The 27,773-nt window shown below is 45.0% G+C and overlaps 3 protein-coding genes across 9 annotated transcripts in view; 1 reads left to right on the forward strand and 2 right to left on the reverse strand.

Moving 5' to 3' along the window:
* cdc42bpb (CDC42 binding protein kinase beta (DMPK-like)) overlaps positions 1-8,428 on the forward strand; it is a 24,981-nt gene extending 16,553 nt beyond the window's left edge. For 2 of the 3 annotated variants that reach the window (XM_042215558.1, XM_014330252.2), the window contains 16 exons: positions 51-156; positions 228-364; positions 441-580; positions 2,045-2,126; positions 2,213-2,429; positions 2,616-2,678; positions 2,755-2,996; positions 3,084-3,438; positions 3,513-3,610; positions 3,696-3,780; positions 3,871-3,988; positions 4,071-4,188; positions 4,353-4,577; positions 4,812-4,920; positions 5,002-5,060; positions 6,926-8,428. In XM_042215558.1, coding sequence (XP_042071492.1) covers positions 51-156; positions 228-364; positions 441-580; positions 2,045-2,126; positions 2,213-2,429; positions 2,616-2,678; positions 2,755-2,996; positions 3,084-3,438; positions 3,513-3,610; positions 3,696-3,780; positions 3,871-3,988; positions 4,071-4,188; positions 4,353-4,577; positions 4,812-4,920; positions 5,002-5,060; positions 6,926-7,030 — 2,259 coding nt within the window. In that variant the 3' untranslated portion in view covers positions 7,031-8,428. The remainder of the gene's footprint in view (positions 1-50; positions 157-227; positions 365-440; positions 581-2,044; positions 2,127-2,212; positions 2,430-2,615; positions 2,679-2,754; positions 2,997-3,083; positions 3,439-3,512; positions 3,611-3,695; positions 3,781-3,870; positions 3,989-4,070; positions 4,189-4,352; positions 4,578-4,811; positions 4,921-5,001; positions 5,061-6,925) is intronic. The other variant, XM_042215559.1, reaches the window with a different exon arrangement.
* Positions 8,429-12,927: 4,499 nt separating this feature from the next.
* On the reverse strand, positions 12,928-16,675 carry gpr132b (G protein-coupled receptor 132b). 3 transcript variants are annotated; one of them, XM_005950164.3, is made up of 3 exons: positions 16,342-16,675; positions 15,534-15,575; positions 12,928-14,093 (listed from the first exon to the last, which is right to left on the reverse strand). In XM_005950164.3, the coding sequence occupies exon 3, from the start codon at positions 14,086-14,088 to the stop codon at positions 13,024-13,026; it is 1,065 nt and encodes a 354-aa protein (XP_005950226.1). In that variant the 5' UTR covers positions 14,089-14,093; positions 15,534-15,575; positions 16,342-16,675; the 3' UTR covers positions 12,928-13,023. The 3 variants fall into 3 exon arrangements, with proteins under 3 accessions (XP_005950226.1, XP_005950228.1, XP_042071495.1); XM_005950166.3 differs by lacking the exon at positions 15,534-15,575; XM_042215561.1 differs by having other exon boundaries at positions 15,534-16,675.
* A 121-nt stretch (positions 16,676-16,796) lies between these two features.
* Positions 16,797-27,761, reverse strand: vipas39 (VPS33B interacting protein, apical-basolateral polarity regulator, spe-39 homolog). 3 transcript variants are annotated; one of them, XM_005950167.2, is made up of 19 exons: positions 27,663-27,761; positions 23,549-23,641; positions 23,335-23,440; positions 23,101-23,238; positions 22,984-23,022; positions 22,483-22,547; positions 19,885-19,941; positions 19,630-19,722; positions 19,513-19,546; positions 19,341-19,443; positions 19,105-19,132; positions 18,935-19,008; positions 18,788-18,863; positions 18,571-18,705; positions 18,372-18,413; positions 18,116-18,292; positions 17,937-18,026; positions 17,551-17,655; positions 16,797-17,477 (listed from the first exon to the last, which is right to left on the reverse strand). In XM_005950167.2, the coding sequence occupies exons 2-19, from the start codon at positions 23,639-23,641 to the stop codon at positions 17,457-17,459; spliced, it is 1,476 nt and encodes a 491-aa protein (XP_005950229.1). In that variant the 5' UTR covers positions 27,663-27,761; the 3' UTR covers positions 16,797-17,456. The 3 variants fall into 3 exon arrangements, 2 of the variants coding, with proteins under 2 accessions (XP_005950229.1, XP_042071494.1); XM_042215560.1 differs by lacking the exon at positions 27,663-27,761 and having other exon boundaries at positions 23,549-25,642; XR_006053268.1 differs by lacking the exons at positions 16,797-17,477; positions 27,663-27,761 and having other exon boundaries at positions 17,773-18,026; positions 23,549-25,644.
* Between the last annotated feature and the right edge of the window lie 12 nt (positions 27,762-27,773).

Consider the following 27,773-nt stretch of genomic DNA (forward strand, 5'->3'; position numbering starts at 1 on the left):
TGTGTGTGTGTGTGTGTGTGTGTGTGTGTGTGTGTGTGTGTGTGTTTCAGCCCAAAGCTCACCAGCTGAGCATCAAGACGTTCTCCAGCCCGCCTCAGTGCACACACTGCACCTCCCTGATGGTGGGACTAATCCGGCAGGGATACGCCTGCGAAGGTACGCAGCGCTAACAGCTCCTTTGCTTCTGGTTCAGTCACAGGTGTCTGACTGACTCTCTGTCTCTTCAGTGTGCTCCTTCATCTGTCACGTTTCCTGTAAAGACCACGCCCCTCTTGTCTGCCCGATCCCAGCAGAGCAGGCCAAGAGGCCACAGGGCATTGACGTCCAGAGGGGAATCGGCACTGCATATAAGGGCTACGTCAGGGTGAGTCCATTGACACGGTACTGACGATGTAACTGTGTAGCAGCTCCACATACTCAAGCTAGTTTGTTTCCGTCAGATTCCAAAGCCCAGTGGGGTGAAAAAGGGCTGGCAGCGAGCATTCGCCGTGGTCTCTGACTGTAAACTCTTTCTCTACGACATCCCAGAGGGAAAGTCCACGCAGCCTGGGGTGGCAGCCGGTCTCGTCCTCGACCTCAGGTATTCTGTTTGGTCACCTTCTGTCAGGACATGAAAACACTACTTGAGGTATTTTGAAGAGTCTGCTTGTTTTGACAAAAATCCCTGGACTCTGGAGCAAGTTCCAGCTCTTCTAATTCAATTCAGTTTTATTTATACAGTGCCAAATCACAGCAACGGTCGCCTCATGGTGCTTTATATTAGAAGGTAGACCCTACAATAATAAGTGAAAACCCCAACAGTCATATGACCCCCTATGTACAAGTGGTTGGGCAACAGTGGGAAAGGAAAAACTCCCTTTTAACAGGAAGAAATCCTCTCCCTGCTCCTCCCTGACCGAGGGGAGGAAGACAAGACCAAGACATGCTGTGGAAGAGAGCCAGAAATTAATAGCAAGTATGATTCAGTGCAGAGAGGTCTATTAACACATAGTGAGACAAGAAAAAACACCCAGTGCATCATGGGAATCCCCCAGCAGCCTACACCTATTGCAGCTTAACTAAGGGAGGGTTTAGGGTCACCTGGTCCAGCCCTAACTATAACTTTAGCAAAAAGGAAAATTTCAAGCCTAATCTTAAAAGTACAGATAGTATCTGTCTTCCGAATCCAAACTGGAAGCTGGTTCCACAGAAAAGAGGCCTGAAAACTGAAGACTCTGGCTCCCATTCTACTTTTAAATTATCTAGGAACAGCAAGTATGCTAGAAATGATAAATCCATGAACTAGTTTTTTTGTGTCACTCTTGAGACAGGATATTTCTAATTTTAGAGATATTGCACAAATGGAAGAAAGCAGTCTGACATTTTTGTTTAATGCATTGTGCATTGAAGGACATGTCCTGGTCAGAAATGACTCCAAGGTTCCTCACAGTGTTACTGGAGGCAAAGGTAATGCCACCCAGAGTAAGAATCTGGTTAGATACCATATTTCTAAGATTTTGATGGCCAAGTACAATAACCTCAATTTTATCTGAATTTAGAAGCAAAAAATTAGAGGTCATCCAGGTCTTTGTCTTTAAGACATTCCTGCATTTTAACTAATTGGTGTGGATTATCTGGCTTCATGGACAGATAAAGCTCTGTGTCATCTGCATAGCAGTGAAAATGCACTGTGAAACAAGAATATGTTTTTAATTAAATTGGCTACACAAAAACATCACTGTGTTGGAACAGGAAGTGACACCGCAGAGAGCGAACACTTCTGAGAAGGTTTGTGTGGGCATGTTAATCCAGGTCCTGAGACGAAGTCTGAAGAAAGTTTGTGTAGCCCTAAGTGTTAGGACAACTTGTGAGTCCTGATAAGGTTCATGTAGTTCAGAGACGACTCTGATACCTTTGTGAAGACTGTAATAGAATGAAAAGATTTAGCTGGTTTAGAGAAGATTTAGGCAGTCGCGTGAAGCTGACGGGGGGTTTTGTGTGTGTGGAGTTTGTGACAAGTATTATTTTTGTATATGCAATTATCTCTTGCATCTCACTTTTTCAGGGATGAGGATTTGTCCGTTAGTTCGGTTTTGGCTTCCGATGTGATCCACGCAACCAGGAAGGACATCCCCTGCATCTTCAGAGTAGGAGGACCCCATCACTGTTAAAACATTTGGTGTCTGAGCACCAGTGCGTGTCCTGTTCTGATTGTTTTTGTTGTCGTGGTCAGGTGACATCATCGCAGCTGATCTCGCAGCTGTCTTCAGTGTCTCTGCTTGTCCTGGCAGAGAGCGAGGTAGAGAAGAGAAAATGGGTCCGGATCCTGGAAGGTATGCAGAGCATCCTGACCAAGAACCTGCTGAAGAGCCAGCAGGTCCACGTCCTGCACGAGGCCTATGATGCCTCGCTACCCATCATCAAGACCACGCTGTCCGCCGCTGTACTCGGTCAGTAACGAGTGCTCTGCTGAAAAAGTGTAGGACAGTTGACCGTGGTAGGCTGAAATTTTTTCAGGGTCTACTGATGGATTGTGCTGAGTTTCCTGTCAATCTTCAGTCTTATTGATTACTTGATTTGTATCCATTTAGTCTCTCTTATTATTTTGTTAATAAGAACATTTCCCATCTGTGCAGATCGTGAGAGGATCGCCCTGGGAACAGAAGACGGACTGTTTGTGGTTGAAATCACGAGAGACGGTGAGCCCAGTGAACAGACTTTGTCCACGTGACTGATTGTGCTAACCTCCTTTAACTCCTCCCTTTCTTTCTACAGTGATTGTGAGAGCCGCAGACAGTAAGAAGATCTCTCAGATTGAATTGATCCCAAAGGAGAAGATCATTGCGCTCCTCTGCGGTCGCAACCGTCAAGTTCACCTTCACCCCTGGGGGGTGCTGGAGGGAGCGGAGTCCAGCTTCGATGCCAAGCTGGCAGACACCAAAGGCTGCCAGGCTATGGCCGCCGGTGTTCTCCGCCCAGGAGGCCCCCCCTGCCTGCTGGCTGCCATCAAACGTCAGGTCAGTGGTATGGGCTCACCTGGAGGCGACCTGTGGTTCTGCTCCGGTGCCCATCCTAATGCTGCAGTGTCTATGTCCCGCTTCCAGGTTCAGTGCTACGAGGTCACTCCGACAAAGCCCCACCACAAGAAGCTGTGGGAGGTGCAGGCCCCAGGTGTGGTTCAGTGGTTGGGGATGCTCAGGGACCGGCTGTGCATCGGTTACCCGTCAGGCTTCGCTCTGCTGGCCTTGCAGGGGGAGTCGTCCCCTATAAGCCTGGTGAGCCCGGCAGACCCATCGCTGGCCTTCCTGGCGCAACAGCAACTGGACGCTCTACATGCACTGGAGGTCGGATCCAGTGATCTGCTGCTCTGCTTCAGCCAGCTCGGTGTCTATGTGGATGGACAGGGACGTCGGTCCCGGACCCAGGAGCTCATGTGGCCCGCCACACCTCTTGCTTTCTGTACGTTGCACGATTCTTGTAATTGTAGAAACGGGTGCAGTGGATAGTGTCTCACCTGTCTCTCTGTGTGACAGGCTCTAACTCATCTCACCTGACGGTCTACAGCGAGTATGGGGTTGATGTCTTTGATATTCACACCACTGAGTGGGTCCAAACCATCTCCCTGCGCAAGGTAACCAATCACAGTTCAGTGAAGGTCAGACCACCCATTCAGAATGCAGTGATGGCTGAAAGACTGTGTGCGCACCTATCTACAGATTCGACCTCTGAATGCTGAAGGAACGTTAAACCTGCTGAGCTCAGAACCTCCTCGTCTGATTTACTTTAGCAACACCTCCTCAGGTAGGAGCACACCTGAATCACGTGGACGCTAACGCTCCCACAGCTGAAGCTAACCTGTGCATACCTGTCTCTGTACCCATGTCTTTTCAGAGGGCGATCTCACCATCCCGGAGACGTCCGATCACAGCAGGAAGTTGATGGTTCGAACTCGCAGCAAGAGAAAGTTCCTCTTCAAGGTTCCCGAGGAGGAGCGACTCCAGCAGAGGAGGTGATTTTAGTCACTTCTGGTGTTTTCCCATGTTATGTTTACCTGCGTGCTCACTTGTGTGCTGGTGTCGTTGTCTCCTCAGGGAGATGCTGAGGGATCCGGAGCTTCGCTCTAAGATGATTTCTAACCCCACCAACTTTAACCACGTGGCTCACATGGGACCAGGAGACGGCATGCAGGTCCTCATGGACCTTCCTCTGGTAACTCCTCCTGCTCCTCCTTCTGCTGCCGGCATGTTCTCCTCCGTCTCCTCCCCCCACTCCTCTGACTCCTGCCTTCATCACACTGACTCCTCTCTTCTCTCTTCCCCCTGTTTCAACTTCATCCTGCTCCTTCTCATCTTTGTCTGCATCTTGGTGTTCAGGTTGGTGATGTTGCCTCCCTCTCCTCCTCCCCGTCTCCCTCCCCTTCCTCCTCTTCTTTCCGTCACACCCTCATCTCTCCCCCCTCCAACTTTGAGCACGTGTATCACATGACGTTGGCATCGGCTGGCGCCTTCTTGCAGAAAGACGCCTCCTGTTCCTCCTCCCAGCAGAGCCTCCTGCAGCCTTCCTCCTCCTCCTCTCCCTCCACCTCCTCTGTGGGAAGGGTAGGCCAGCTTCTGTCTCCCCCCCTCCACTCAGGCTGCGCCCAGGTCACATGACCTGAATGCAGCAATCACTTGATTGATTTGATGACCTCACACTCGCTCATCAGCTGATTGGTCAGCGATGATGTCATCAGGTCATGCTGTGTACCTCTGCCAGCTGATCGATCAGTCTGAGGATGCCAGAAGGATCAATAAACTCTATTCATCAGTGTGTGTGTGTGTGTGTGCCCGCAGAGTGTGCTGCCCTCTTCTCAGGACGACTGCATTAAAGATAAGCCCCGCCCCCTCTCCAGTATCTCACGGCAACAGAGGAGCAAGACGCACATCACACGCACAGCTTCAGGTAAACACATGAGTGTTCATGTCGCTAGTCTCGACACGAACTGTCACTAACTCACCTGTCTCTGTGATTTCATTGGCTTAGATTTTGGGGGAGGCGCTTCGTCCCGCAGCATCTGTGACCCGGAGGAGGTGGACCGAGAGGTATCACACACACACACACACACACACACACACACACACACACACACACACACACACACACACACGTCTGGTTTGCTATCCACGTGGGGACATCTCATTGACATAATGCTTTCCCTAGCTGCTTATCCTAACCCCAACCATTAAAAATGAATGCCTAACCCTTCCCCTACCCTTCTCCTAAACCTAACCACAACTCAACTGTAACCCTGACATTAAAACCACATTTTGAGTGTGAAAAATGCCTTCAACCCTGTGGAGACCTGGATTTTGGTCCACATAAGTATAGTAAATTTCAGATTTTGGTCCCCACCAAGATAGTAAGAACTCACACACACACACATCTCTATCTCTATATATATCTATCTATATCTATCTATCTCTCTATCTATCTATCTATCTATCTATCTGGGGTGCAACGATATTCGTATCGATATTGAACCGTTCGATACAGTGCTTTCGGTTCGGTACGCATATGTATCGAACAATACAACATTTGTAATTTATTTTATCAACTTTCCTTCTGACGATGCTGTCTGTGTTGAGCGCTCAGTGAATCTGCGTTCGACTACTCCGCCTAGGCTGCACTGTCGAGCGCAGATCCACTGAGCGCTCAACACAGACAGCATAGTCAGAAGGAAGAGCGCAGGGCAAGCTAGCGAGACAGAAGTTAAGCTCTCCTTGCAACATGGACCTCCCCCACCTCTCATTCAGATCTGGCGTTTGGAATTATTTTGGTTTTCATGTGACGTATGACCCTGAAGGTAAGCGAGTCATGGACTAAAGTAAAACAGTATGTTGGATGTGCCATGCAATGCTCAATTACATGGGTGGGAGCTAGTGTGTTAGCGCATGTTAGCCCGACGTCCTGGTGCTAGCGATTTTTTTCAGTCGGGCTACCCTGCCCGTCGGGCTATTGTAGGAAGGAAAAATATATGTCAATGCTTTTGCATTCTTTCAGAAATGTAGCTGGGTAATTATGTCATTGGCATCGGTGAGCCACTGTCAATATGTGACATATTGAAATCGCGTTTGAATTTGCGCTTGTTTTTTTGCTTTCACTTTGCAATCGTGCGAACTGTGTATAGAGAGCGACAGCACTGATCTGTGAGTGATGATAATTTGGCACCAATTCCTCTGACATCGTCTTATTAATCGTTAGCTTACTATGCAAACATGACAAGTGAAATCTCCCGCAGCAAGCTTAAACATGTGAGAGGTTGATCGCGCAGAGAATCGCTGAGCTTATGTGAGTGCGTGTGTAAAAGCAGCAGGATTATATTTGACTACGATGACCTGGATGACTGAGAACCTTCACAGACAGATATATATTTTAGTTCTGCTGAGCCAAATAAGACAGGTCAGGGTGAAGAAGTGACAGCCAAAGAAAAGCTTACCACAAAACGGAGAAGTTATGACAAATCAGACTATAAGGCAAAAAGAAAGTGCAGCTTTATGGTTTCATGGACAAAAGAATTTCTGTGGCTGCAATATGACGAGCTAAATAACCAGGGCTGCACATAAGTGGTCCGCAGGTGCGCATTCGCTGTCAAAATAAAAAACGTAGCACAAGGGTTAGGGTTAAATTTAAAAACTGTACTTTTGAGTTAAAATATATATTTATAATTTTAATAAATGACAAATTAAAAAGGCATGAACATTTTTTTTGTATCGAAAAAATATCGAACCGTGACACCAAAGTATCGAACCGAACCGTGAATTTTGTGTATCGTTGCACCCCTAATAAATATATATATATATATATATACACATATACACACATAATAGATAACAGATAATCAGGATAGATAGATATAGATAGACCATCAGTCTTGATCAGTAATCATGCTTGTGTATTGATCCCTCAGCCTGACTCTGACTCCACCAAACACTCAACGCCCTCCAACAGCTCCAGCCCCAACTCCCCCCACCGCAGCCAGCTCACCCTCGACGGCCTGGACTCCGAAGCCTGAAGCCCCGCCCCCACCTGAACAAGTCGGGCTGTGGACTGAGAGCTTAGCATTTACTTCCAGGATTTTATTGTGGCGGGGTGTGTTTGCGCTTCCTACTGTTTTTATTTTGTTGGCTTTTACCTGCTGGAAGCCCCACCCCTTTGGTTTTAACCCCTCCCTGCTGAGAGCTGCTGTGTGACCTTTGACCTTTACTCTGATTGGCTCTATGGGACCAGCGCCTGCTGTTGTCGTGCATGTGTAATGACTTCCTGTTGGCGTGCAAGCTGACATGGGGAGCGGGCGGAGGTCTCGCTCTGACGAAAACACTGAATTAATTTTGTTGCACATCGTCATCACCTTCATCTTTGTTGTCGTTTAGGGTAAAATAATCTTTAATTTGTGTCAGTTATGATCTTTCCTCTGGCCCCGCCCTCTGCTCAGTTGGAGACAGGAGAGGGGACAGGGTCACACCTGAACACTACTGCTTTGTTTCTTCCAAAATCACATTTAAAGGATCTTTGTAACGATAAACTGTTAGTGGCCAAAAACAATAAACGAACCTGAATTCAGTCTTTGAGTCTGAGTTACACCTGCACAGGTGAGCCCGGCAGGCAACCAATCAGGACAAGCAGAGTCCCTGTCATCCTGATAATAACAAATTACAGTAGTCCAGCCTAGAAGTATTAAATGCATGAACTAGTTTTTCAGCATCACTCTGAGTCAGGATATTTCTAATTGTAGAGATATTGCACAAATGAAGCAAAGCAGTCCGATATATTTGTTTAATATGCACACTGAAGGACATATCCTGGTCAAAAATTACTCCAAGGTTCCTGACGGTGTTACTGGAGCCCAACGTAATACCATCCAGACTAAGAATCTGGTTAGATATCCGAAAAGGTTGATTCTGTTCATCTGGATGTTTTCAGTCATCATCAGGTGTCTTCTTCAGTCTCACCTGACTGCAGCCATTGTTCAAATCTCTGTGAATGGTACTCGTGATGATTGATTGAAGACCATAAACTGACCTCACAGCCCATTGTTCATTCAGTGGTGCTAGTTTCAGTCACTGTGCAAATGTACTCTTTATAAAGTTGGAAACCTACAGTCAGCTGAGACTGAAGAAGTCACCTGATGATGACTGAAAACATCCAGATGAACAGAATCGACCTTTTGGGATTTCCTTACTTAGGCTACGTTCACACTACTCTTAATGCTCAATTCCGATTTTTTTGATCAAATCCAATTTTTTTTTTTTTTTTTGGTCTGCTTGTTCACACTACAAATAAAATGCAACCGGTTTTATTAAAAACAGGACAAAGACAGCTGCTTCTTCTGTGGTGTTTCTGGGGACATCTTGAGGACACCCACTGAAGCCTTTAAGCTTGAAGTTCACTGAAATAAACTGAGTGCAATCGAGCTGCGTGTTTAATCCGTCCACGTGTGCTTCCTTCACTTACAAACCTATAAACCTGTCAGCTCGAGAAATGTGCACAGAATGAGCTATGCAGGAAGTGTCTGTGACTTCATAGGAAGTTTTTTTTTTTTTTTTTTTTCTTTCTTACAGTAAAACCCTGAAATTTCTGCAGTAGATGGTGGAAAACTAATTTTTTCCGACCATAGGAAAAACTGAACCAAAGCTCCAGGTAAATTGTTGTTATTGAGCACTGTATACTACATGTCTCATTCACACGCATGCATACAAACTAGTGTGTCAATAGATTTAAAAAAAAATAAAATAAAATTAATCTCACAATTTTCTGTAATTAATAGCAATTATTTGATCAATAGCCTGGCTGCAATTACACTTTTTCAGCTTTATATTTAAGCTTGTAACAGACATTTATATCAAAGAGAAATTGAATAGTTTTCTTGTAACACATGTGAAATGCAAGTTTTTTTTAAAAACCTATATTTTAATAATAATAGGTAAGTATACACTAATATTTGATTGAATATATTTTTATTTATTTTTTTAAGTGCTGGGGGGAAATATACGCACTTAACATGTTTATTGAGCATTTATCTTAACAAAAAACTGTAAACATTTATCCACTCTCTCTCTGTCATTCTTGAGATGAGGAACCAAAGCTATGTAAAATGCATGTTCTCAATGATATTAATAGGTCTGCAGTTTGTTGCAATCTACTTGGCAATTGTGTCAGTCATTATTTCCGAGGTAAACGTACTGAGCCCCCTGATGCTCCGTGAGTGATTTGTCGCAAGCTGGGTGACGCATTAGCCAAAATCTTAGCAGCATGCCCGGCTAACGTATGCTTCACATCAATGTGATATTTTAAGCTCGGTGAAAAGAAAATTCCTTCTTGCACAATGTGCATAATACTTTGCCGGTCAACTCTTGTTATTATTTTAATACTCAAATTTCCCATCAAGAGGGCCAATGTGCATTTATCATCTTCCAAATTGAGTTGATTGGTTCAGCTGCCTGTCACTACCAGATCTACTGCCCATTTGCGCATGTGCGAAGGTAACTCTACTTGGACAAACTGCCCGAAATGCATTGACAGAAACATTTCAGGGATTTTGAGTCCTTCTGCACTACAGATCCATTAATAGCGTTAATTTTTTTTAATCACGTTAATCTGTCTGTGACACTCTTTCGAGGATGCCAATGTTCACATTTTGGACAGAGAGGACAGATGGTTTGAAAGAGGAGTGAAAGAAGCCATCTATGTCCACTGTGAGCGACCATCTTTGAACAGAGGCGGGGTTTACGACACCAACTCTCTGCCATCTATAATCCAGTTTTGAGATCCCTTCCCAGACGCCTTAACGCCCACTCACATCCTGGGCCATCTGACCTCAGGAATTCGCATGATAAGGTGGGGCCAGGTTTCACAATGAACTCACCCGAAACTCTGGCTGATTGGGACCCACACCCAGTTTCACACCTTGGCTCTGGCGATTAGAGGATCATCAGGGGGTCCTTTTGTCCCTCTGTGGGGGGATACTCCCACTAGGTTTATATCTGGGACTCTCCACCATTTGACCTTAGAACTGAAGAAGCTTCTCGGATGAGAGGTGAAACGTCTTCAAGTAACTTAAAGAAGTCCAGACGCTTTTCTTTGCAAGCTCCTTTGACAATCACGTTAATCGTGATGACTGCTTAATCTGCGTTAATGCATTCATTTTGACAGCACTAATTCAAACACCTGTATGCTTCAGTGCTTTGGAATGCTCATGCTCCGATGGATGTGTCAGAGAGCAACTCAGCTTTAGTATCTCGTCATGGGATCGAGCCACCAAATGTCCAATCAGCTCTAGACAGTGGGCCAACTCTGGCCCCCGGGCCTCATGTTTGACACCTCTGATACAAAATAAAACCAAAGTCATTAAAGGCAAACCTGCACACGTGTGTATGCAGTTCTTTCTTAGAGCGATCAACAAGCAACATAATGAGTTACCATGGAAACAGAGTTCTCAGGTATGTGTTTACAGACAGGTGATTGGCCTGATTCCGGGGTTTGGACATAACCTGTGATCTGAGTGGAAGCAGGTTCGGGCCAAACTGACTACGTTTAAAGAGTAGATCTCAGGTATGTGTTTACAGACAGGTGATTGGCCTGATCAACAGGAGCATCAGCCGAAAAGCTCCACCTTCCTGTTAATTCTGACTCTGGTTAATTGCTCCATGGGTCCTGCTGTTCTTATTCAGGTCAGCTTCAATGATTCATTTCCCCTGGGTGCTGTCTGACAGGCTGCTTAAACATTAATGAGGCTGAGCATTTGCCTTCCAGGAGCTCGGCCAATCAAAGCGTCTCAGAGGCAGAAGTGCAACAACAGACCCAATCACAGCAGAGCAGGAATGAGGTCAGACTTCCTGCTGCTCCCTCTACAATGGCGTGATGAACCTGGAGCTCGAGCCTGCCTCTGGCATCACATCTGTTTATTCACGTCACAAAGTTTGAGTTTACTGGACGTTTACAAATAAAAAGCTGAAACACCTGTAGGTGCGTCTCAGGTGAGCCTCACTCTAATAGTCCTTTTTTTTTCCTCTCAACTCTTGTCTGGCAGGAGCAGCTGCTCGCACACCTGCTGAATTTTCTTGGGACTTCTTCTTTTCTGCAGTCTCGCACTCTCTGCGGCTTCCTGTTTCCACTCAAACGCCTACATGCACATGCACAGTGTTAACCACAGACGCATGCTGCTCTAAAGCAGTCGACTTCCTGTGTGTTCACCTCTTGATGAACCCCCTCTCGTGCTTTTTGTTGAGTTCTTCATAGAATTATCTTTGTGATCACTGATGTAAGGCACATCCAACTTGCCATCCACTCTCACCTTATCTGTGACCCTGAAAAGTCTCAATGTGACAGAAAATAAAGTTCCTGAATATTAAAACTACAAAATAAACTTCACTGTCACCAGCCATCAGATTAAACAGGAAGTGATTCCATTTTATTTTTAGTTAGTTTGTGGGTGATCGCAGCCAATCAGTGAAGAGGTGATGATGATGAGACGATTCCATCCCATAATTCATAGTAGCACTCCATCAGATTAAAAAAGAAAAAGCTATCAGCAACTCAGATTTGTTGATAAATGCCTGATGCACCTGAAGCTTATAATTCTGTTTATCTGAGCTTCTTTTTGGACACAATACTGTTCACTCTCTTAGTTGTCAGAGGTCAGGGTGGGTGGAGCCTTCAGTGGGACTCACAGCTTTCTGTTTTTATTATCTTTATTCATTTCTAATGTGGTTCTGTTAATGTTAATGTGTTTTAATGTTGCGCTCTGTAAACTTTTCCTAGCGTGGACGCTGACATGTGTTCTGTATAAATAAAGTTGTTCTTAAAAAAAAAAAAACCTCTGTAATGTCAGCATTTTGTAGTCCGTCTTCTGGGTGTTGTAGTTTTATGCTTCCAGCATTGGGTTATTATTCTCCAGGTTCTCTGATACTCTCGTTATCTGATTGAGGAAATGGAGGTGGTTTAGGTCACGTGATCATACGATGGTTATATGGGGGGGGCAACTAAGCTGTAGTGTTTGCACAATAGTCGAAAAGTGCAATAGACAATTGGCTGCTACATCTCATTAATGAGTATTTTTCACTGCCTATTTATATATTCTGTATTTATATATGTGTATATATGCTATATTTATCCTTATGCTTCTATTCGCATTCTCTTTCCCCCCTTTTTTATATTCTAATTTCTTTACTATGCAAATTTCTGTCTGTGTCCTGCTACTGGAAACTGATCACGGTTACATTTAATTCAAATTGCTTTAAAAAAGTCCACATGAGTGAAAATGAAAAATTTACATTTTTTAATGATGACAGAAGACATTAGCCATTCACTGAATACAGTTTAAAAACTGTGAGACCAGGTGTGTGATGTAGCTACGGTTCAGAGAAAACAATAATGTGAGGTCACCTGTCTGTCCGGTTGAAGTGCTACAGTAAAAAGTGTCCCCTCAACAACAGAAAGGACATGAACTGCTCCTCAGTGCACACAAAAATTGTTTCTGATGGAACCCGGCAGGTGAACCGTGAACCTTCTGAACACCTGAGCAGGTGAAATGGGAATAAAAATGAGTTTATTTGGACACAGATATGTGATCAATAATCAGATATCAACGACAACTGAGTCACATCGTCTCTGTGAGCTCTGATTGGCCTGCTAGTTCCCTGCAGGTGTGAATGTTTGAGATGCAGTTACATGTTTCTGTGTCTGCGGGAGTGGCCACGCACTAGGTGTTCGGCCATCAGGTACGATGCTGCTGTTTCAGTCTAACACGTGGCAGCAGGGAGGCTGACAGTGTGCAACACAGCAGTGCACACAGAGCACTGCAACATCACAGATCAACGTCTCTCAGGCCTTATTCAAGTCCTCGTGTTTGTGTCACCTTCTTTACTCTAGCTTCTGTCTCTAAAGTTCTTGTTCCAAACATTTCTGTTTTTGTTTTTCTGTGCATGCGTAGCACTCAAAGTCCCCCGGTTCTTGGTCCTGCCCCTCTGCGGTCACCTCAGGACACTGCAGTGTTGGGGAACCGCTACCTCAGGTCCCGGGTGGTTTTCCTGCTGCCAGCCTCTCACTGCCCGTGTTGAGCTCTAAAGAGTTGTTGATCGGCTGGATTTTGTTTTGGCTGGTGTTGGACGGAGTTCTCACCAGCACTCTGCCACAGACCTGTGCAAGTCCTCGCCGTAGATCCTTTCGAATGTTGTTGCTTGACAAGACGTACAGGATTGGGTTGACAGCGCTGTTGATGGTGGACAGGCCCAGCGATATGGTGTAGGGTGTGTACATGGCCTTCTGAAACGAGCAGTTGTCAAGCCACGGGAAGTGGAAGATGATGCCTCGGACCAGTAGGATGATGTGGTATGGGGCAAAGCACACCAGGAACAGAACCACCACACCCACGGCCAACTGCCGGACACGGCGTTTTTGTGCCGACTGCAGCCCTGTGCTGCGCTGCACATTAGCCAGGATTCCGCGGTTGGTGACCACCAGCAACAGCAGCGGGAGAAGGAAGCCGATGACGAAGCGAGCGTAGTAAAAGCCTGTCACCATCGCGCTGCTCTGACTCGGCTCGAAGCAGTGATGCGAACCCTCTGTGGCGCCCTCCTTCATGGTGAAGACAGGGGCGTGCCCGATGGCCACCACCAGGATGATAGCGAGAACAACAAAGGCGGCGTGGCGTTGCCGTCGCAGGCCACGGGACTCCAGGCTGTAGACAACGGCGACGCAGCGGTCGAAGGAGACACAGCAAAGCAGGAAGATGCTGATGTACATGTTGTTGAAGAAGATGTAGCCCGTCAGCTTGCAGAACGCTGACGACCATGGCCACCTGTGACCGCTGTTCACGTAGATCGCCCACAGCGGCAGCGTCCCCAGGTAGGTAAGGTCACAGACCGACAGGCTGCACAGGTACACGCCCAGCACATTCTTCCTGCGCACCTGCAACCCCGTGAGGAGGACTGTCAACAGGTTGGCGGGCAGACCGACCAGCAGCACGGCGCTGTACAGCAGCACCAGCGGTAGGCGGCCCTCATCATGCGGCAGCGTGCAGTTCAGGTCACTTCGATTGGTCGTCTGGGTCACCATTTCGGTGACTGTCAGCATGATGTCTGCGGGGAGAGACAACCAATCAGAGCCCAGGGCTAATCATCTGCAGAGAGATACAGCCAATCAGAGTCTTTGGCTGTATCTCAAAGACTGATATCAGCATAAATAAAAACGTAACTTAAAGCACAGTGAAAGGAATCACACAAGAAGGTCAGACAGGATCCATGGAGACGGCAGCAGAATCCGACCCAGCTGAGCATGCTCAGCAGCGAGAGCTGCTCTGATCAGTGTCACGCTGAAAAAGCACCTGAAGGTGTCAAACGGCGGTCTGAGAGGAGGTTTTCGGCTGCTGTATGTGGGCTGCACAATTCATATAACACCTGGCACAGCCCTGAATAATGACCTTCAATGGAGAGAGTGGGGATAAAGAACACAGGCCTTTTGGTTTCTGCATGATTTTAACACCAAATGAGGCCAAAAACAGCTCGATCATTAAAAAAAGGTCTGAGCTCTCACATCTCACCCACACTCTTATTCTGAAACTTGATTTATTCATCACTACATACTTGAATGAAAAGAACTTTCCCCTCACAGACGAGCGCAGGCTGAGTGGCTGATCTGTGACAAAGAGTTAAAGCCATACTGGTGAGCGCCGCAAAGCAAGAATAAACCAGGTGATCAGAAATCTGTTATGAGATTAAATTAAACTAAACCCTGAAAGAATTTGAGACTGTAAAGTAAATTTCACTTCCCCTTCCTTCTAAAGTCAAAAACCTTCAGTGTCGTAAAGGAGCTTTTAACCATCTAAATTCTGAAAGCTGGATCACCAGCTGCCTGCAGGTAAATTTGGGATTTCTGGACTTGTATCAGGACTGAGCTGTTATCAGGAGGTAATGAATTCACTTTAAGGTGAGCCGACCTGTTCCAGATCCAGGTCTGGGACTATTTATTTATGCTCTCCAGCCTCAAGTATGCAGATTTTCATGATTTGCTCATGTTCACTAAAAAAAGGAAAAGTTCCTCCGAGGTCATGAAATAAAGTCATGTCAATTCATACAAGACATCGTCAGAGGTTGAATCTGTTTCTAGGAGTTCACACGTTGTTTTTTTAAATCTTAAAGGGTTCTTAAAGGGTCTTAAAGGGTTTTTTTGTGCTCGCTGTTTATAAACTCATCAGCGAGTTCATCAGCGACCTGAATCTTTCCTGTGGGCGCAGTCAGACACTGTTAGCTTCCTCTGACCTTTATACCACCTGATCGATTGGTCATCAGGCTGACCGATCACGATTATGAGATGACTTCCTGTCTGAAGTGAGCCTGCACAGGAAACTGCTGCAGGAAACCTTGCCACAATAATGGTTCTCACGTCTGTCATGCTGAAACCTCACCTCATCGGCGCATGGAAACCACGCATCTCTGGGTCTGGCTAGGTAAGCTTTCTTTTTCTGTGGTTTCAATCTGAGCACTCCACAGAGTGCAATGTACTCAGAGAAGACAGTTTACCTGAAATGATCCTCCTCTTCCTCCTCCGGGAATATAATGAGTCTGAAATGTGCAATCAGAATCCATCAATCAGAGGTCTCAGCTGATTCCTCCCCTTTACACACCTGACACAGGAATACATACTTGAAATGGCGATCGATAACTTCACCTCCATACTGATCCCTCATCAGTTCACACATAAAGTCATTGTAACAGTACTTCAAAGGAGAGCTGCAGAAGTACTGTGTACAATGCACTATTAGTACTCTAAGTGCACGGCAAGTTTAAAGTGTACATTAAAGTACTCATTTGTTACTGCAGTAAAAATACCAAGTACTCAGTACTACAGTTATTGTTACTTTATTAACCAATCAACTATCTTCTGTTATTGCTCTTACACATACTACAAGAAGAGCTGTTTCTTCTTCTGCTGACAGCTCTATGTCACACTGCGTTATCTTTGGCGTGTTTCAGAGTCACTAGAGAAACAGGAACAAAGAGCCCAGGGACAAGGCTGCACTTGAGGTTCAGTGTGAATATTTGATGCTCTTTGTTCTCATCCTCCTCTTCATCACCGACTGACTCACTTTAAACGAATATTTCGATCAGCTGTGTGTCCCGCTGATCGATCGACTGGATTAATAACTCGATCAATAATACTGGTTCTTCATCAGTAACCTCTCTGTACAGTACTATGTGAACTGAAAGTACACTCAGAATATTTGAAGTACACCAAGTGACTTTAATGCTATTACAGCAGAATGAAGTACTCTGTCTAATAAACCTGGCAGCACTACAGTGTATTTGCAGTAAGTGTATGTCTCTGTACCTGCACGCGCTGCCTGCTGTCCTCCGGTGAAGCTTGCGTCTGTCCTCGTGCTGCTCCTTAACGAAGTGATGCTCAGTGACGTCCCCCAGAGTCACGTGACTCCTAACCGTCTCATCGACACCTCGTTTTCGTCTGTTATCGGAGACCATCGATAAACGCCAGCCTGCACGCGTTCAGTCTCAATGACGTGAAACCGCGACCGCGCGCCGCCTGCTGGCAGCACGAGGAGTCTCATAAAATGCACGGGGCTGTAAACACAAACCTGTAGAACACGTGTAAAATAAGAAGGAAGCGCCAACATTCAGAGCCAGCGGAGTGAAAAATATCGATGTTTGGCCTGAAAACTCGATAAATATCTGAATGTTTGCTCTTCAAAGCTGCTGTTTATTTCCCTTTAATCTCTCATGTGGTGATGAAAGAAATCGTCATTATATACAAATGAGGAGAGTCAATAATTGATATATAAATGTTTATTGGCTGTTTTTAACAGACAGATGGGTTTTGGGGATGTTTGTGTTTATTTTGCACTTTATGTTTGTGAACAAATAAAGGGTTAAAAAAAATCCATTAAGCAAAAATCAGCTGTTTCTGATGTCTCTTAATTAAAAGTTATGATTTATTTTCTCACACAGTACAGGAATATTTAATACATCAGTCCGCTCTTCATGTTAACAGAAACATGGGATTGATCACAGCTTTTGGATTTTTGTTTTACTTGGGAAACTTTTAGACAAACTTCAAACCCGATCGCTTTAGGATAGATCTGTCTATGAGAGGTGGCAACCTGAACATTTGAGAGCACCCATACATTCTCAGACAAATATGGCAGCAGCATCCGTATCCCAGCATGCTGCCCTGAAGCATTAATCTGTGTTTTTATTTTATTTGGCGTGATGATGTCAGAATTAATGTCAGAGGTGTGTCCAATTATCTGATGAAACATGAAGAAATAACTCCGCCCCCTCTTTCTCACATCAATATAGTCACTTCCTGTTTTCAAAGGAACATCAGAGTCATGACTCTCCCCCTTCCTGGCTATGTAGGCAGAGCTACATCGATTCAGACAGCCACAGATGGGCTGGAAGGACATTCATGTTGCCATGGTGACAGCCATGTTAGTTTTTCCAGCGAATTTGCTGAAAGAAAAGAAGAAATAGTTTAGTCACATGTCAAGTCACATGATATAGTTCACAAAGGAGCCCTCCTCACCGGGTTGCTGAGCAGGTCATCAATCTTCCTCTCCTCCGCTGAGCCCCTCACCACCTTCCCACGGTATCCCAGCAGCAGCTGCCGGTCCTTCATGTCCCGGTATGTCTGATTTGCCCAGAGATACAACATCATCATGGCATCATACAAAGTATTGTTCTCTGATTGGTCATTTTTAAAGCAGCAGTGTGGTGGGGCGTGGTCTGTGGTGCCGTGCGGACGCACCTGCACGGCATCTGCAGATCGCACCTGTGGTGTTAAAACACGGGGACTCAAGGGTTGGTTGTTGTGGTGAGAAGTGCTCAATAAAATGGCTCAAAACTATGATCCTTGGACCCGTCGTGCCTTAATTCCACCACAAGCAGCTAAATCAAATTTGGCAGACTCACACTGATGACGATGTCGTGACATTTATGTTTCTGAGCCAAAGTGAGCCTCAACTCTCCGTCGTCCACAAGTGCCACGTAGTCCTGCAGCACCTGACAGTAATCAATAACCAATGATCAAAAATCAATAACAAGCTGATGGCTCTCTCTACCTCTGTACCAGGTGTGTTACAGTAGCTCACGTGTGTGGGGGCGGAGTTCTTCTGTAGGATGTCAACAACTCGCTGGAAGCTCAGTGGTGATTTCTTCCTGGTGAACCCGAGCCAATTCCTGCTGGCAAACAGAGCGTCCACGTCCAGCCATGCCTTCAGCTTCGCCCTTGCAGCCAAAGCAGTCACAAAGTACTGCTTTTCTGAGATCTGAGTTCAGAGGTCACAGGTCAGTGAGTCAAACAGATCAAAAGAGGTCAAAAGTCAAAGCAAACCAGTCAGCTCTCACCTTAAAGGTCTGACGGATATTTAACGGACTGCTGAAGGTCCCCTGAAATATAAACACTGTTGCAGGTTACTGCTAACTCAGGCTAACAGGGGCTAACACTAACTCAGGCTAAGAGGGGCTAACACTAACTCAGGCTAAGAGGGACTAACACTAATTCAGGCTAACAGGAACTAAAACTAACACAGGCTAACAGACTGACCTCTGGCTCAGCGTAGTGATAGAAGCAGCAGTAGTACAGCGTGGTGATCAGCGGCATGTTGAGGATCAAAGCTTTTCTGGGAAACTTCTGGAAAATTTCCACCTTCCCTCCACGCTCAGCCTGCCGGTCTGTCACCTAGCAACAACAGTGATTAAACTGGATCTAGTCAATCAGAAACCTTCAACCTCGCCATGAACTTAATTAACTGGTTACTGACCTCGATGATGATCTGCCTTTCCAATAGAGTGTAGTGATCCTGAACATGGGCCAGGTCCTCAGCAGAAAATGGGAGGCTGAAAACAACGAACAAACAACTGTAAACAACAAACACTAACAGTTACCTGAGTGTAATCAGATTACTGACCTAAGGCAGTTCTTCAGGAAGTCCCGTCTTTTGTTTTCATCTGTGATGCTCAAGTGTTCCTTATACTGAAGCAGCTGTTGCCATGAAAACAGGAAATGGCATCATCATCAGCCCAATGAACGCCAGAAGAATTAATGTTGATTTGTTTATAGCTACAGAGTACTACATACCGCCGCATCCTCAGCTCTGCCCAGTGCTCTGAGGAACGGGAAGAAAGCAAACACATCAAAAGAGTTCTATCTGTACAGGTGTACACCAGATACCTGTGACACACCTGAATGTCTACCTGCCGACCTGAACCTCATCACTCAGTCACAAGAACACCTGCAGCATGTTCAGCATCACGCTTCATACAGACGAGGGCAGTAATCAGCAGGGACAGGTGTACTTGTAGGTGAGAGCAAACCTGTGCAGTTCCAGCAGCAGCCTCTGGTTTTGGGTCTCACTCAGGTAGTGGATGAAGTGTCTGAGAGCTGTCTGCCTGGACTCCAGCTCTCGAAACAAAACCTCTGAGAACAAAAACAGAGTCAGTGGGAGAACCAATCAACCTGCAGGACCGGGATCAAGACCACACTCACCTTTACAGAGCGTCCTCTTTAGATAGATTAAAACCTGAAACATAAACAGAGCATGCTCAGTTGTGTCTGATGGGATGGTTAATAAAGTTTAAATGATGCCGTTATGAATCAAGTTACAGCCGTGATGACGTTTCCATCATGAGCAGCAATGGCGTGATCGAGCAGCAGCAGTTTGTCCTGCAGTGTGCGGAACCTCTCCAGAGACACAGCCTACAATGCAGTACAAATAATCACAGTACTACTACTACAGAGTACTGACGCTCAGAGTACCACACTGAATTTTTCCAGAGACACGGCCTGCCACACAGTACAAATACTTACAATATTAATACAGAGCAGAAATACTCAGACTTGGGTGAACAGGTGTGTTACCTTTCCTTGCTGAAGTCTCTGAACCGTCTCTTCAGGTGACCAATCACTGACATAATCCTGACATCACAATAACCATATCACCATTAGAAATGACAGCACAGGACTACACAACTGTAATCACATTACCCCAGAGTAATTAAATTAGCATCCATCCATTCGCTACCGCTTATCGTTTTCAGGCTCGCGGGGGGGGGGGGGGGGTGCTGGAGCCTATCCCAGCTATCATAGGGTGGAAGGCAGGGTACACCCTGGACAGGTCGCCAGTCTGTCACAGGGCTAACACACAAGGACAGACAACCATTCACACTCACATTCACTCGCACATTCACACCTAGTGGCAATTTGGATTATCCAATTAACCTATCCCCACAAACTGCATATCTTTGGATGGTGGGAGGAAGCCGGAGTACCCGGAGGGAACCCACGCAGACACATGCAAACTCCACACAGAAAGACCCCGGCCTGATGGTGGAATTGAACTCAGGACCTTCTTGCTTGCGGCAACAGTGCTAACCACCGTGCCACCGTGCTGCCTAATTATTAAATATATATAATTAATTAGCAATGGTGACTAATTTCTTAGTCAACTAAATGAGGGAAACATATTAGAGTAAGCCACTGGTCTAAAACTAAGAAATACGGATATGGAGTTAAATTTGAGAACCGTTTAATGCCAACATAAGCCAGAGGTCACTAATAGGCGGACTGGGGTCCTGAGCTGCAACCACAAGCGGTCCCATATGGAACCGGACTTCCAGTAAAAACAGAAGGCAAAAATTTCAAAGCTGATAGGGTGCTTCTGTTTTAACTGGTCCAGCATTTTCTGGTCTTTACGGTAGTGGTTCAGTGGCTGAAGAAATGCACAGACCAGTTGGGTGCAACTTAAGCCACCCCATGTGATACCACTCAGCCAATGAACTCTGTATACTCCAGGCGGTAAATCTGACAGCTGAGACTTAGTTACACCTGAAAAGACAGTGAAAAAGAAGAAAGACAGCGATGGAGAAAAAAGAAAAGGAGAAACACAGACAACTGTGTCTGAAAACTCTGAATAAAGAGAGACTGGTGGCACGAAACAATACGAACATGCTGTGCAAAAACAAAAAAAAGTGTACAGTGACAATAGAGCAACAGATGAATGCTGGGCCTCTGCAGATGCGATCTCCCAGCAGATGTGGACTCAAAAGAGCCATTTGCATAAGCCGACCTTCCACAGGTGTGAGGAAAGTCACCATGTTTGGCTCCACACACAAAAGCCAGGCAGTTTTCTCCGTTGTGAACATAATCAACACTAAATATTGTTTCCGACTCATCAGTGAGCTCCTCCTCATGCGTATCAGGATGGCCCTGATTCAAGCCTGGTTTAAAAATTTACTCTGACCGGCAAAGAGGGGGGTGATTAAATACGGAGAGGAATTTTCCACAAAAGGGTTGCAAATGCGTACGACATGACCCAAAAGCATAAACTAAGATTTACCGATGTGTGCAGTGATTTGTGTGTAACGTACGTCAATCCACACAAAAATTGGAAGCAATCTGAGCAAGAGTATAACTATTTTACAAACGCATACATCCAAACCTGAATAAATACTAATCATTTATGCATGATTTAAGTTCAGCTTCATGAATCCGATAATTGTTTTTTCAAAAAATGGTCTGTGCAAACAGTTACACGTCACACCTTTCATCAGTCAGAAAACCTTACAGAGTATAAAAGCGCTATATAAGACTCCGTCCATCTACCATTTACCATGACCTAAAAAGCCAATGGAGATGGTTTGGGATGAGATGGACCGCAGATCAAAGGCAAAAGGGCCAACAAGTGCTCAGCATCTCTGGGAACTCCTTCAAGACTGTTGGAAAGCCATTTCAGGTGACAACCTCATGAAGGTCCTCGAAAGAATGCCAAGAGTGTGCAATGCAGTAAGCAAAGCAAAGGGTGGCTGTTTTGAGGAATCCAAATTATTTAAAACATGTTTTGAGTTCACAAAACATGACCCATGTCTCAGGTGTACACAGCGGCCTCCTCCTGGCAGGATATCCCTGGTCGGACCACCTTACCCAGTTGGTGTCTACCTCGACTGGCTCCTTTAAATGTGGACGAGCATCGACTCTACTCTAAATCCTTCCCAAACAACTGAACTCCTCGCCCTATTGCTAAGGATTGTCTGTGATTTCACTCTTTTGCCTTTAAAAGAACTAGCAATAACAGTGGTGACTAAAATATGAGGCTGATTTTTGGCGTTTCTCACCTGTTGGCAGATGGTTCCATAAGATTAGGACACAACTATTTACCAGCAGTGGGGATTAATTCAAATGTAAAACAACTAGGTTAAATGACTCATATGTCTGGTACTGACTAGTGACAACAGTGAAGATTAGTTGTCCAGTCGACTAGTCGTGCACATCAACTTACATCAGGTTAATGATATTATAATTGAATTACTCATGGGTAATCAGAATACCCAAGAGTAACTGGATTTTGAAGCATAACTGTAATGAGATTAACAGTTATCACAATATTTGAACAGCCATATAACACACCCATAGTAATTAGATTACTAAATATAACACCCTATTTAACCAGGGTAATCTTACCTTGTACTCAGACTTTGGTTTTCGGAGCTCAGGAGCGTAGAGCCTGACAGACGAGTCAGTAAGTGCTAAAAACCCCAAAAAACAAATGTCAGTCTGAGTGAGACATCCAACCACCATACATCCTCTATCATCTGACCATCATTAATGACCATGCAACCACCAAACAACATCCAACCACCATCAGTCAACCAGTATTCACCCAGCCATTATCCAAGCGCCATCAAATCAGCATTCATTATTAATCGAACCATCAACCAATCACTATCCAAACATCATCCATCACCATCTAATCATCACCCACTATTTATACAACCATTATTTGACCTTTAAATACCATCCAATATTCATCCAACCACCAACCAACATCATTGCATATTCATCCAATCACCATTCAACATCATCCCATATTCATCCAATCACCATTCATTTATATACATGACCCTGACTAGGTAAAATATCGTAAAAGTATAAGAACACCACCTGAGTCATCTGAGGACTCACCGTCACTGAAGGTCTGGAAGTTCCCTACCTTAGGTTTTCCTGCACAGAATCACATGACAACTGCAGTGAATCACATGATCAGGCTTCGGTCTATCTGAGTCATGTGACCGTCCTCACCTTTGAATAGAGAGCTCAGCGAGTATCCTGATTGGCTCCTACTGATCGATGGCGTGTCAGTGCTAATTTTGGGGAAGGCAGGCTCTCTATCTGCCCTCTGACTGGAGGCAGCTGTCTCTTTAACGGACCAGGAAATACCTGTGGACACAAGTATGACAGGTAACCACCCTATAACCAATCAAATCTCAGCATTCTCCAAAGGAGTGACCAATGAGGAGAATGTAGGGGTCTTACTGCCGACTGGCTCGCCACTCCAGCTGATCCTCTCGACATCATCTTCGTCATCGTCTTCCTCCACCAGCCGCCGTATATTATTTACTGCCTGCCGAGACTCCTTCAACTGTTAGACAACAACACCTAAAAATCACACCTGAGAGCCACATCAAGTCAATGACACACATGCAGGGCTAGAACAATTCACTCTTGCTTCTGGTTCTGGAGGTCTTACCCTGCTTAACTCATCATCTTCATCATCGAAGGTGAACGCTTTAAACTTGGAGCTGTGCCAGTAGTCTTCCTCGTCAACTTTACTCTTAATCATCTGGACATAAAGAGTTAGTGACTCTTTATTTAAATTGTCAACACAAAAAGGAAGGAAGCTATTAGCTGGTAAGACAGCCTGCATCACATGATGTCATTCTTTTTCTCCTTATTGATCATGTGATGAGATCACAGGTCAGGAAGTGGCGCACAGTGAGAAACACTGTCTCAGCATATGCTAAGCTTTTCATATTTTTCATTTTCAGTGTGTATTATTAGCACTATTATGTTATTGGTCAAAAAAAAATCTGTTAAACATTACTCATTACTTTTCATAAAGTACGTTACTTAATTACTCGCTAAAGAAAGTAATTTATTACACTACTTGTTACATTACTTTCTCATTACTCCAGAAATGACCTGAACCAACTGTCACACATTTACTTTTAACAGTATAAACCTGACACAGATCTCTATCCTAATGAGGATACAATTTTTACACATAAACACAAAGTAAAACCAAAAATCGGCCAAAGCACACTGCAGAGTGGTTGCCAGGGTGATTCTACAGTACACACATGGACAGGTAGAAACGGACGCTGCAGCCTGACTGCTCATTACTGTCTTTGTTACATGATGAAGTTCAGGCTCTGGCTGCTGGGTTCGGGTCTGCATACAACTCAGCTTTAATATCACTCTGCGCTCTTGGCTAGCTTTGTGTTAGCATGCTCTCAGTGCAGATGTTATTAGATGTTGTGTTAACAGAATAATGCAGTTGTTTCTTTACTGAATGTAGTTTACTCTTTACCATCGCGCTCTTGTTCTTTTGTGCATTCAAATCTAAAGGCCTGTCCATATCCCCACCCCTCAGCAGCTGTAGACCATGCCACCATTTTTCTCTTCCCACTCAAAAACTGAAATCAGCTTTGACTGTAGCACGAGTGCACAAAGAAAAGCATTTGTCTGATGTTCCTTTCACCTACATATCCTTTAAAGTCCGCTCCAATCACCACGCTAACCGTGTGGGAACACTCTCTACCACTTCACACCTTTTGACTTTTAGCTTCAAAATCATGATCCTTTTTCAGACTCTCCTTACTGCCACAACCCTATTTACATATTCTACCTCGAACATTACCACTACTTTCTTTCTCTTTCCATCTACACCAAGGTACAGCAGAATCCACCTCCACTGCTCCTGGCCTTTGCTGGTCTCTCATAGTATATCTACCCTCTTTCCCTTTCCCATCACAGTCCCAACACTTAGAGTCCTACTCTCACCTACACACTCCTGCCTTTCCTTCTGTCTCGCTGCCTCCTAGTCCTAACATGCCCTCTCAGAAGGACCTGGACTTTAGGAGGATGAGGAATCCTGTGACCCCTGTTTCAATCCAGGGAGTCGATGTGGACTTTGTGGAGGACTATAAATACTTTGGAGTACACACAGACAATAAACTGGACTGGGTTAAAAACACCACTGCACTCTACAGGAAGGGCCAGACGTGTCTCTGAGGTCTTTCAACAGCTGTCGGACAATGCTTAGGATGTTCTATGAGTCTGTTGCCGCCAGTGCCATTGCATGCTGTTGGGTTGAGGGTCACAGATGCCAACAGACTAAATAAACTGATCCCCAAGTCCAGTAATATTGTGAGGATGGAGCTGGACTCCCTTAGGGTGGTATCTGAGAGGTGGATGTTGTCCAAGATAAGGACAATGCTGGATAATACCTCCCACCCATTCCATGATGTGCTGGCCAGTCCCAGGACCACACTCAGTGAGAGACTGCGATTACCCATAAGGCACCACTGAACGACACAGGAAATCATTCCTGCCTGTGGATATCTCCGTAAAACTCCTCCATCTAATGCACAATGCAGAAGTTACACCCTTCTGCCCATCCTGTACAGTAAAATAACAACGTTTTACAGGTCAGAGTAAAATGTCAATCATGTATATGTCATGTCTCTAATATTCTTGATATTTATAAATATATTTGTATACATTGGAGCTATTTCTTATATTTTGTAAACATCCATCCATTCGCTTCCGCTTATCCTTTTCAGGGTCGCGGGGGGCGCTGGAGCCTATCCCAGCTATCATAGGGCGAGAGGCGGGGTACACCCTGGACAGGTCGCCAGTCTGTCACAGGGCTAACACACAAGGACAGACAACCATTCACACTCACATTCACTCGCACATTCACACCTAGTGGCAATTTGGATTATCCAATTAACCTATCCCCACAAACTGCATGTCTTTGGACGGTGGGAGGAAGCCGGAGTACCCGGAGGGAACCCACGCAGACACGGGCAAAAACACAGAAAGACCCTGGCCTGATGGTGGAACCAAACTCAGGACCTTCTTGCTGTGCGGCAACAGTGCTAACCACCGTGCCACCATGCTGCCCGTTATTATTTTGTAAACATTGTAATATATTATATTATTTAATTTAGTTTAGTCTGTTACTGTTATTGTCTTGGAGCAACTGTAACAACATAATTTCCTTAGGGATTATTAAAGTATTCTGATTCTCCCTCTCCTCTTCCTTCATCTTCAATAGTAGTCAGTAGTAGTAGCCAATAGTAGCCCAGTTTGCACCTGCCGGCCAGCAGCACCCAGTCAGTCATTGTTAACCCGGGCCTGACCGATCCGGTATGGAAATCTGATTTTTTATGGCCTGCATGCCTGATCCGGATGTCCTTCCTGAACCCTCCACATTTACCTAGTCTGGGCCCAGAGGTGGGAAGTAACGAATTACAAATACTTCAGCAGAATCTTCAGGTATCTGTACTTTACTTGAGTATTATTATTATTATTATTATTTTTTACAACTTTTTACTTTTATCCCTACACTTTATACAAATATCTGAACTTTCTACTCCTTACATTTTCAAAACGGCTCCTTACTTTAGTTTTAACACATCTGAGGGGAGTAATTATTTTATATCACTGCGAACCTTCATAGTCATCGCCAGGGGTGTCCATGAATTGTGTTTGCGGTACTTCAGCATCTAGCTAGCCCTGCTGAAGAGGAGCGAGCATAAAGGGAGTAACGTTTTTTTAAGTGTCAGGCAGTTTGAAATACAGCATTTCTATCAGCTCAACAAACATCAGCAAACATATAAAAACTGTTTGTGTGCAGTTTGTCTCACAGTGTGTTACAGCTAAAGGTCCAGCTGCATTTCACAGTGAGAGAAAAAGATAAACAGGTTAGTTTTCTGCACTGTGGTGGATACAGTAAAGGTGCACAGATGCTGTGGTTTCATTTCAGTTAGCTTACATCAAGTGTAGCAGAGATTCATATGAATTTCAGTTGATGATGGTTGTATAGTGTCTAATATAAAGACAGCATAAACAGTGTACTGTCAGTGTAGAGGATGAAATCAGCTAGGACAACTCAGGAAACATCGGCTCACATCTTGTTGAATTCAGGTGTATACACCCATAAAGAGCAGCAGATCAGCTGATCACAGCCAACATTAAGAAAATCTACTGAAGCTCTCAATAGAAATTATTGTGAGATATGATTCGTTCCCACACCTAACCACTACAATTTCGCGGGGTTGCTGGGAGTTGTAGTGCGCTGCAGTCTGCCGTAGCCCGTGTTGGTTAGCCTGATCCCGGACTCACATCTGCTATGCACGTGTGCGTTTTCTAGTAACGAGCTCGGAAAGAAAAGCGTCTGGATTTCTTTAAGTTGCTTGAAGACATTTCACCTCTTATCCGAGGAGCTTCTTCGGTTCTAGGGTCAAACTGAAGAAGCTTATCAGATGAGAGGTGAAACGTCTTCAAGCAACTTAAAGAAGTCCAGATGCTTTTCTTTCCAAGCTCCTTAGACTACGATGACCTGGATGACTGAGAACCTTTACAGACACGTTTTCTGGTAACAGCTGCAGGTTTGTTATTAGCATGTTAGCATTAGCTAGCTAAATGAAAAATCCACATATTAGTGTTTTTAGTGACAAACGGTGGGAATGTGACGTCACTCCGCAGGTGTCTAATCTGTAGACATCAAGCACAAACCGCTGGTTGTAAACCTGATAATCGATGAGAATCAATCAGCTGTTTGTTTGTTTTTTTACCTTCACCTGCTTCTTCGTCCCTTGTCACTACCAGATCCGTACCGGAAACCCGATCGGTACCCCGCATGCGCAAATCTTACGTCACTTCCTCTCTTTGCCAACATTGCGACA

The sequence above is a fragment of the Haplochromis burtoni genome, unplaced genomic scaffold, assembly GCF_018398535.1.
Source record: "Haplochromis burtoni strain Fernald_Lab_line unplaced genomic scaffold, NCSU_Asbu1 Contig_758, whole genome shotgun sequence".
NCBI lineage: Eukaryota > Metazoa > Chordata > Actinopteri > Cichliformes > Cichlidae > Haplochromis > Haplochromis burtoni.